We start from the raw sequence: 9743 nt of genomic DNA on the forward strand, positions 1-9743 counted from the left end.
AGCTGAAGGCAGACGCTTAACCGACTGAGCCACCCAGGTGTCCCTGTGTGTTCTTTTTTAAGATTTTATTTATTGGGATGCCTGGGTGGCTTAATTAGTTAAACATCTGCCTTCGGCTCAGGTCATGATCCCAGGGTCCTAGGATCGAGTCCCGCCTCCGGCTCCTTGCTCAGCAAGGAGCCTGCTTCTCCCTCTGCCTGCTGTTCCTCCTGCTTGTGCTCTCTCTTTCTCTCTCAAATAAATAAAATCTTTAAAAATTTTATTTATTTACTTGAGAAAGGGAAGGAAAAGCAGGCTCCTGCTGAGCAGAGAGCCCGATGCGGGGCTTGATCCCAGGACCCTGGGATCATAACCTGAGCCAAAGGCAGATGTGTAAGTGACTAAGCCACCCAGGTGCCCTTAGATGTGTTCTTTTACATGGATGTGAGGTCCATGGGGTGCCTGGGTGGCTCAGTCGGTTAAGTGTCCAACTCTTGGTTTTGGCTCATGTCATGATCTCCTGGGTAGTGGGACTGAGCCCCACATCAGGCTCCACGCTCAGCGGGGAGTCGGCTTGGGGGTTATCTCCCTCTGCTCTTCCTCTCACTTTCTCCCAAATAAATAAATACATCTTTTTAAGAATAAGTAAATAAATAAGGTCCAAAATAATGTACTTAAATTTTACGAATTGATAAATAGCTGTTCCCCTGACTCAATTTTCAACAATACACAAGTAAGTCAATGTTTTCATTTTCCTTCTCCCTCCCCTTGTTGACTCTCACTGCAATCATATCAAATACATAGTGCTGTTTCATGATAACCATGCCTTCCCACATACTGGTTGCTTTGCCTAGAATGCCACCTATGTTTCTACCTAACTTGTTCCTTTTTTTTTAAAAGATTTTATTTATTTATTTGACAGATAGAGAACACAAGTAGGCAGAGTGGCAGACAGAGGGGGAGGGAGAAGCAGGCTCTTCACTGAGCAGGGAGCCGGACATGGGGCTCGATCTCAGGACCCCAGGATCATGACCTGAGTCGAAGGCAGCAGCTTAACTGACTGAGCCACCCAGGCGCCCCTACCTAACTTGTTACTTTTAAAACTGAACAAAAGTGGTATTGCCTCCATAAAGGCTCTTTTAATACTGCTCTTTCAGCAGCACCTCTATCTTCTTTGCATTCTGTGCATTATGATAGTATGTTAGTTGTTGAAGGGCAAAGACCCAATCTCAACTTTATATGCCCAATGCCTACTCTAATGCAAAGTTTTGTTTCTTTTATCTTAATATCCCCTAAGCATTTCTTAAAATCAGAATTATTAAACTGGAATGACCTTAGAGATCATCTAATGTAACCCTTCCAATTTAAAATGTTTTTAATGCACTATGACATCATGTTTAAAAGCTGAGACTTGGAGGTCTAGGGTCTACTACTTACTAGCTGCATAGCGTTGGACAAATTAAGTTCTCTACGCTTCAGTCTCATTTGTAAAATGGGGATAATAAAAGTGTTTCTTTGGGGGCACCTGGCTGGCTCAGTCAGAGGAGCATGCAGCTCTTGATCTCAGGGTTGTGAGTTTGAGCCCCACATGGGGTATAGAGATTACTTTTTAAAAAAATCTTAAGAAAATAAAAAATGAAAGTGTGTCTTTCATAAGATTGATGTGAGAATTGCTTAAAACAATGCATGCAATGCTGTGCCTGACATTAGTAAGCACCCAGTAAATATCAGTATTTGTCATCAGTTATATTATTACTACCCATGAGGAGATGGGGCTGGTGAAGTTGAGTGACTTATGTAAGGTTACTTAGTTTAGTAGTTGCTGAGAAAGGAGCCCTTGTCTTCTCAATCCTGTCTGTTCTTTGCATTGGTGCAGGGAAGGTTTTTGCTTTTGGAAAAATATATGACATCAGTCATACGATGGAGGGAAACTAGGCCAGATAAATGACATGAAATATGTATTTTCATGCATTTAGCAAGTTGAGGGCTATGTGCCAGATGTGTTACATTCTTGTTCACTGTGTTAAGAAGACAAAGCCTAAAAGAAAAAATAAGGAATAGTTAGCAGGAAAATTTGTGGGTTGGGAAAAAGAGTTTAAAAATATACTTAAGTTTCTCTCCTGGAAGATGCTTTCTTTATCCAAGCTCTGCCCACCCCATTATACTACTAATCCCCATCCTCACTTTGCCCCTTAAGAAAATACGATGGCTTTTTAAGGCTTTAATTATAACTATGAATGTAAACTGATCCTCTCCCCTTTTGATCATCCCTTCCCTAGCAATTCAGTCCATTAAGGGGTGCTGTGCAGGGTAAAAGCTATCATGGCCCAGAGCTGGGTGTCACTAAAACCCAGTGAAGAAAAGAATTATGTAGGCACAGCCTACACTCTGTGTCAGCCCAAATGAGAGTGGAGGGTAATCGTGCAGAGAGGAGGCCCATGCAAGAGGTTGAGCCCAGGTGTGGTCAAGAAGGCATCCATAAAGTGAGTGCAGTGTGACTGCCCAGGACGGTTGTCAGCCTGAGCAAGGTGAGAAGCACATCCGTTCAGGGGACAATCCCAGCACCAGGTGTCAGAACCTGAGTGGGAGAAGGAGATCAGAAGCCGTAGACAATTGCTTACGTTCAGGGACACCGATCAAATAAGGAAATCTATTCAGGATAATGGGAACCAGGCTTCTCATTGTCCTAGAAGGGGTTTTAAATATAAAGACAGAAAGCGAGAGAGAACTTTGCAGTGTTGGGTTAGAACTGGAGATACTGGTGTGAACTCAGTTTTCACAGTAGAGATCCAGAAATAATTAAGGAATGCAAGTGTGTGTGTGTGTGTGCACGAATACACACATGCACACACATACTTTTCTGTCCAATGAGAGGACTTGGGATCAGTGACAGCCCAATAGCAATGATCATACCTACCCCCTAAATCTTGGTTTCTAAATACATCATTCACTAAAAGGAACCAGGGCTTCCTGGAGGAAAGGCTGTGTCAGGGAAAGTACAAGATGCTCCTGGAACATTTTACTCCAGAAAGTAAGGAAGTGTTCTAAATGATGGGGACATGTCAAAGGGACAGCTTGCCAAGACTCTCACTGGCTCAGCATGGGATGATTTGAGCATCAAAATTAATGATTATAGTCCACTGAACAAAATAGGAATCCATAACAAATACATGAATAAAAGTTAGAGAAGGAAGGGGTTATTTGCACAATCTCAGAGGAACACTCTGAGACACAAAATACTAATTAATTACAAAAAAGAAAAGAAACTTGACAGCGAAAAGCCTGGCAGACACCACCTTATTTGTGTGATTGAAGTTAACATGAATATGGGACAAATCAAATTGTGCTCCTCCAGATAGAGGAACACAGCATCATTCCCACGATATTTGCCAAAATACTTAGCCTGAATCTAATCATGAGGAATCCATCTTCAAACAAATCAAACTGAGGGGCATTCTGCCAAATATCTGATTTGTAATCTTCAGAAGTATTGAGGTCATGAAAGTCAAGGGAAGACTGGGAATCTGTTCTGGCCTGAAGGAGACAAAAGCGACATGAAACTAGATGAAACGTGTGATTCTGGACTGGATCCTTTTGCTAAAAGGTCTGAGATTAAATGGCAGTGACGTATCAATGTCACTTTCCTGATTTTGATGGTTGTATTATGGTTATGAAGGAGAATGTCCATATTTGTTGAAAATACATCCCTCATGATTTTCATTTTTGAATTTAGGATCTGTGTATTTAGGCTTCTATGGATGATGATTTTAAAGATAAAGTGCAAATAACCTTTGGCCTTGAATCAGAAAGCCGAGGCGTAAGTCCTGTCCTGGAACTTTTCAGCCGTGAACTTGGGCAAATTAATTGACTTCTTTGAGCCTCAGTCTCCTCATCACCAACACTAGGGAAATAACACCCAGAGTTCTGATGATCACGTGAGATGATATATGTGAAAACACATTATTAACTAAAGTTCTGCACAAATTGCAAAAATTGTAGTAATTTAGCTTTACTGAAATTTAATATTTTTAATTCTAGGTAGTTTTGATACTAAGTATTTGCAAATGACATGTAGTGTTGGGGAATTGTATAAATGTTTTGATAATGTACAGTTAAGATTAAGATTTTTATCTTAACCTTAAGAGGTTGGAAGTTTTGTTTTTATTGTGAGACAGAACAAATCTATATATCATGATGTTAAGAGTTATTACAGTTGACAGTTCACAACATAAGGCATTTGCTGAGATCTCTCATCTAACCTGGACTGCGTAAATGAATACAGGGACATGCTATGCATCTTAAAGAGGGGATTCTACTTTTATACAAATAAAACTTAGTTTAGTTCTGCCACTAAAGTTTAAAAATGTTTTATGTAAAAAATAAATAGAAATTCCATTATACCACTGTGGACAGAAGTGAATAGAAGAAGGAATTCACTTAATTGTAGTTGTAGGTAATGTGGAAGAGGAAAGTAAAGATGAAGGGAAAGAAATACCATTTATATAATTCAATTAACCATAATCAAGGACTTGAAGTACCTCACTGATATGTCCAACACATATAGTATCCTGAAAAATTGTTTGTAAATCAAATCCTATTTACTTTAAAGATTTATTTATTTGAGGGGCATCTGGGTGGCTCAGTTGGTAAGCATCTGCCTTCAGCTCAGGTCATGATCCCGGGATCCTGGGATCGAGCCCCTAGTCGGGCTCTCTGCTCAGCAGGGAGCCTGCTTCTGACTCTCCCACTCCCCCTACCTGTGTTCTCTCTCTCGCTGTCTCTCTCTGCCAAATAAATAAAAATCTTAAAGAAAAAAAAAAGATTTATTTATTTGAGAGAGAGAGTATGTGTGAGTTGGGGAGGGGCAGAGGGAGAAGAGAATCCCAAGAAGACTCCCCACTGTGTGCGGGGCTCATTGCGGGGGCTCAATCTCAGGACCCTGAGATCATGACCTGAGCAGAAATTAAGAGTCGGACACTCAACTGACTGAGCCAACCAGGGACCCCAATCAAATCCTATTTTAAATGCCATTGAAGAAATAACTGCAAACTCTTGAAGTCCCTAATTTTATCTTCTAAAATATGCATTTTTCATAAATCAAGTTTTCTCAAGGTGCACTTCTAGTATTAGAGTTTGAATAAGAAGTATCTTTCAAAATAGCTTTTTTTTTTCTTTTTAAGATTTTTATTCTTAAGTAATCTCTACACCCAACATGGGGCTTGAACTCAAAACCCTGAGATCAAGAGTCACATGCTCTACCAACTGAGCCAGCCAGGCACCCCCAGAATAGCTTTAAAAAAAACCCCAGAAAATGTTCTTATTTGGTTATAGTATTTTAGGTATTTTAGCATAAAGATGGGATAACTCCTCCTCCCCAAATATTTGTTGTTTGGGCTGTCAGTGTTTAGAAACTGCTAGAAATAACGATCTACTATCATTTAGTCGAGCAATTTGGCATGGATATTGTGATGTGTTGGTAAGAGAAATACCATCTGAAATTCCAACTGAAATATATTGTGAATCATTAAAAAAAAAAGACTTCTTCTCTTGAAAAGGTGAGTTATTTTGAAACACTCCGTTTAGAAACAATACTAAATAGGTCCCAATTATATGAAACAGAAGGACAGACATATTTAAGATTCCATCCTAAAATGTTTATCTTTTCCACTGAGGTAAATGCCCACTAAACCAGTTGAGAGGAGTATTATTTCATTCTAGCAGAGGAAATAACCTCACCTTCATTTAGAAATTTCCAGATCCCAGGAAGAGCAGAGAAATTAGCTAGATCACCAGGTTTGCTCTGCCTGTAATGTGGTTATCTAAACGTTAAAATATTGTTCTATCATTAAAATTTAGAGAGAGTTAAGCAATGAGGGGAAAGTAAGAAAAGAAAAAAATTTAGAAATTTGAAATACTCCATCTATGGAGCTATTTACGCTGAATTTTAATAAGATAATTTACTTATCTCTGATACTGAAAAAAAAACTTCAAAAACCAGAATGTTTCAAGTGGACCAGAACAGCTTTCTACAGTTTAGGGATAATCTTTCTGCTGTAACATTTCTTTTCCCATATTTGATTTTATAAATTTCTCTCTCTGACATGCTTCTCAAATAAGCACTTTATAAACTCAACTTCCCAGTGAAGAGCCTTTTGTGTAACTCACCTTGTTTTAAATGATGTGTGAGCTCCATGATGACTTTAACGTATATAAGGCTTCCCACTGAGCATAGGACTATTTTGCTTTTATTACATTACTTAATTACTTATGGGATGACAGGTTGTAACATAGTCTCTCTGAGGAACCTACTGCTTTTCCCCACTACCCCCTGACCAAAAAAAAAAAAAAAAAAAAAAGGAATGAAGAGAAGGATAGTGAAAAATGTCCTCTGATTACTGCCGTGTTTAATGACACCATTCTGAACAATTCTGGTATCTTAAGCACCAGTTGTTGATTTATGAGTAGGGGAGTCGGGATGTGCTAAGAAGGGAACCAGGCTTGGATTGTACGATTCTGTAGCTAAGCACTAAGATATGGGTAAGAACAGCACAGTTAAGCCATTGCCTTCCATACTTTTAAGCTTTGCTCTGACGGTGAACCCCCAAATCAATTATACAATAGGTAGAACATTTCGGGTCACTCCTTCCTACTTATCAGAGAGAATACGATTGTCATTCTAGGAGAGTAATCTCCCTTTTCAGGCGTGGAGGTGGGGTGGATGGGTTAAATGGAAATTCATATTTAAGCTTAAATTTTGAGATTGGTATTACAAGTTAACAAGCTTAGTAAAAAGAGGATGGTGAGGGAGTGACTCATCTCACCAAATAACTTTTTTTTTGCCTTATTGTGAGATTTCATTATTTGATTTGATTTTCGCTAGTTGATTTTGGAGCTATTCTGTTGACTTTGTGCTTGTCAGGGTCTTCATCTCCAGATGGGGCAGCCAGGGCAATGAATTTAGGTTATAAGTCATATGCGTTCTAAACAACAAGTGGAATAAATTTTAAATAGGTTGTAAGTTTTCTGGAAGGGAGATGAATTCTTTGGCTTCATTGCTAATCAATATAGGAAACAACCTTAATCAGCTGAATTGCCCTCCATGCCTTTATCTTGTGTCTTGCCTATTTCTTGGGTATTTCTTACTAATAAAATCACAGCAAAAAAAAAAAAAAATTAACTTCAGTACTCAAATAACCTTACAATTCAATTGCATTTTTATTCTTTACTTTTATGTAAATACTGCATTAGATGTAAAAGGTCTTTAAAAGATTATTTTAAAGTCCACCTACCTACTTCTAAGTTTTCCTTTAAAAAAAAAATCCATAATAGTAAATAGGGATCAAGTAAGTGCAAACTGTGCAGAGCAGAGATTTTGTTATTTTTTTTAAGTCCACTGAAGTCTGAAAACTTTTCAAAACACCTATATAATTCCCTCAGCACCTGGCTTGGCAAAACTCTATTCTGTTTGAAAAGTGCTTTTTAAAAAATGATGTCTTTGGAACATGCGTAAGTGTGTGTGGGATGGAAAGAATCCATATCTGAATATCTTTATAAAGTAGTTCTTAAAATTTGCAAAGCTATTTACCACTGAATCACGCTGCCGCTTCTACATCCCCTCTCCTTCCAGCACACTAGAAAGCAAAGAGAATGGAAATAAGGTAGCATGAAGGAATGAAAGAGCGAAGATAATGAAGGTAGGTCAGTGAGGGACATTTTTTAATCCCTCTTCTCTTTTCCTCTAATATTTTGGGAAACTTCTCAGCAGCTCACATCTATAAGGAAAATATCCTGCTGGGAGAAGCAAAGAATCAGAAATAGAAGAATGTAAGGGGAGTACAAGAAGATGGCTGGGGCAGAGATTGTTGGGGAAAGAAGCCAAGAGAGGAAGATCTGTAATTGGATAAAAACCAAGCTTCTGCTATATGGGTCTTCTTTCTATAAGGTGGTTGGAATTAAATGCTATATATAGAGGACCGAAATGATGTGGGGCAAGATGATTGAGTTCTTTTATCATCGACTAGGCTTTATTCCCTTCAAGATTTTGGTGAGGAAATCTTACACTACAAGGTAAATTTACTTCTTTAGTTATGCATCTGAAAGTCACAAGCCACTCAAGATCAAATTTACTTGATCTGTATTCAAGGCTTTATGTGGAATGCAAGGTTATTCATTTAACTGACCCTTTTCCAGTTAGCCTCAATCTTGAATATTAGCTGGAGGGCTCACAATCCTGGTGGTCAACCAGGAAGTGTTAGGGGAATTCCATTTAAGGCCAACCCATAGTCTCCAATTACTTCTAGATTGAGGGTGACCTTGGTTAAGGTCAGGGTGCCAGACTCTATACCCTATAAGCAAGAACTGGATTTATCCTCTCTTCACAAAGCAAGGTAACCTGAGCAGTCAAACCCGGTAATCTGAAACAGGGCTTAAACCAGATAGTCAACTGAACACCGAAGACACATTTGTCAGTATCCGTCTTCAAAGCAGTTTACGGCCAAGCCACAGTCACTAATGAAATAGGCCAGATTTGCCTGTGGAACATTATCCTGAACGTTTAACTGGCAGAGACAGGAAGATGGCAATGAAATGCAGCAAATGCTAAACACCAGCCCATAAAGGAAGGTGCGCGCTAAAGCGGGGTCATCGGAGAAGGCGAAGTTGGCAGTGATACCCTTATAATAACATACATACACATTTGAGTAGGTGGAATTGTTAATGTAAGAAAAATTAGAGGAAATTCATATAGTTTGTAATGGGCCCAAAGTATTGGACTAGAGACAAGGATACACTGAAACAACAGTATACACAGACACACATGCTCACGTGAATACATTATTTTTCCATTTAGTTTCTACCTCTCCCTCTGCTGACTCCACAACAGCACACGGGTTACAGGGTTCTAGTAGATTCCAGCTACAGAATTCTATGCTACTCAGAAAATATATGGCTAGCAAAACGGCATCCCTGTTTTCTCCTACGTGGTTTATGCACTCATGAACAGTGAAACCTTTAGAAGCAATGGATGTCAGATACCAATGATCATAACAAGAAATGACACAGGAGACTTGTACAAACTTGCTTCTCAGCCTAATCCTAACTGATTAGATGGTGGCTTCCATCACCTCCATACACACCCTCACGCGTCCAAAATAGTCCAGTTTAGCTGTGTCATAGAGCTAACGTGGTGATATGTCCAGGAGATTTCCCAGAAACAAGTAGTTGGAGGCCATAAGGGTCTGGGCACCATAGTCTTTTGGGACTGTCTCTCCATGAAGAAGGCCCTTCCATTGTCAGGCATAGCTGGAAACTTGTTCATTCTGAGGGGAGAAGGCGAGGCATGACTTGTCAGAACCAGAGGAAGAGGTTGTTGGGAAGCCATTTTCCCCTCACTGAAGCTTGTTATATGGCATTCAAGTGGATGTCCCCATAGGGAATTTCTGTCGCTGTTTCTGGAGTGATACCTTTAATAATACGCTGTTGGGAAGAAAATACAACGTTACAAACACTCATAACAGTACTGCAAAAATATTTCAACATTAATATTAAAACATTTAAATAGCATTTTAATGGCATTTACTAGTAAGTGGGAACAGTCTCACTGACTTTCCTTAAGAAAATAATTCCCGGGTCGCAGGAAACAAACTGAGTGTTGTTGGAGTGGGGGGTGGGGTGGGAGGGATGGGGTGACTGGGTGATAGACACTGGGGAGGGTATGTGCTCTGTTAAGCGCTGTGAATTGTGCAGGACTGTTGAATCTCAGATCT

General features: G+C 39.4%; 1 protein-coding gene across 1 annotated transcript in view; it reads right to left on the reverse strand.

The window, feature by feature from the left end:
- Positions 1-9120: 9120 nt before the first annotated feature.
- Positions 9121-9743, reverse strand: part of SLC6A4 (solute carrier family 6 member 4) — a 21615-nt gene continuing 20992 nt past the window's right edge. The window contains exon 13 of the mRNA XM_081805517.1: positions 9121-9453. Within this exon, the coding sequence (XP_081661643.1) occupies positions 9379-9453 (75 nt within the window). The 3' untranslated portion in view covers positions 9121-9378. The remainder of the gene's footprint in view (positions 9454-9743) is intronic.

The sequence above is a fragment of the Leptonychotes weddellii genome, chromosome 15 (assembly GCF_054177405.1).
Source record: "Leptonychotes weddellii isolate Sample4059 chromosome 15, ASM5417740v2, whole genome shotgun sequence".
Classification (NCBI taxonomy): Eukaryota; Metazoa; Chordata; class Mammalia; order Carnivora; family Phocidae; genus Leptonychotes; species Leptonychotes weddellii.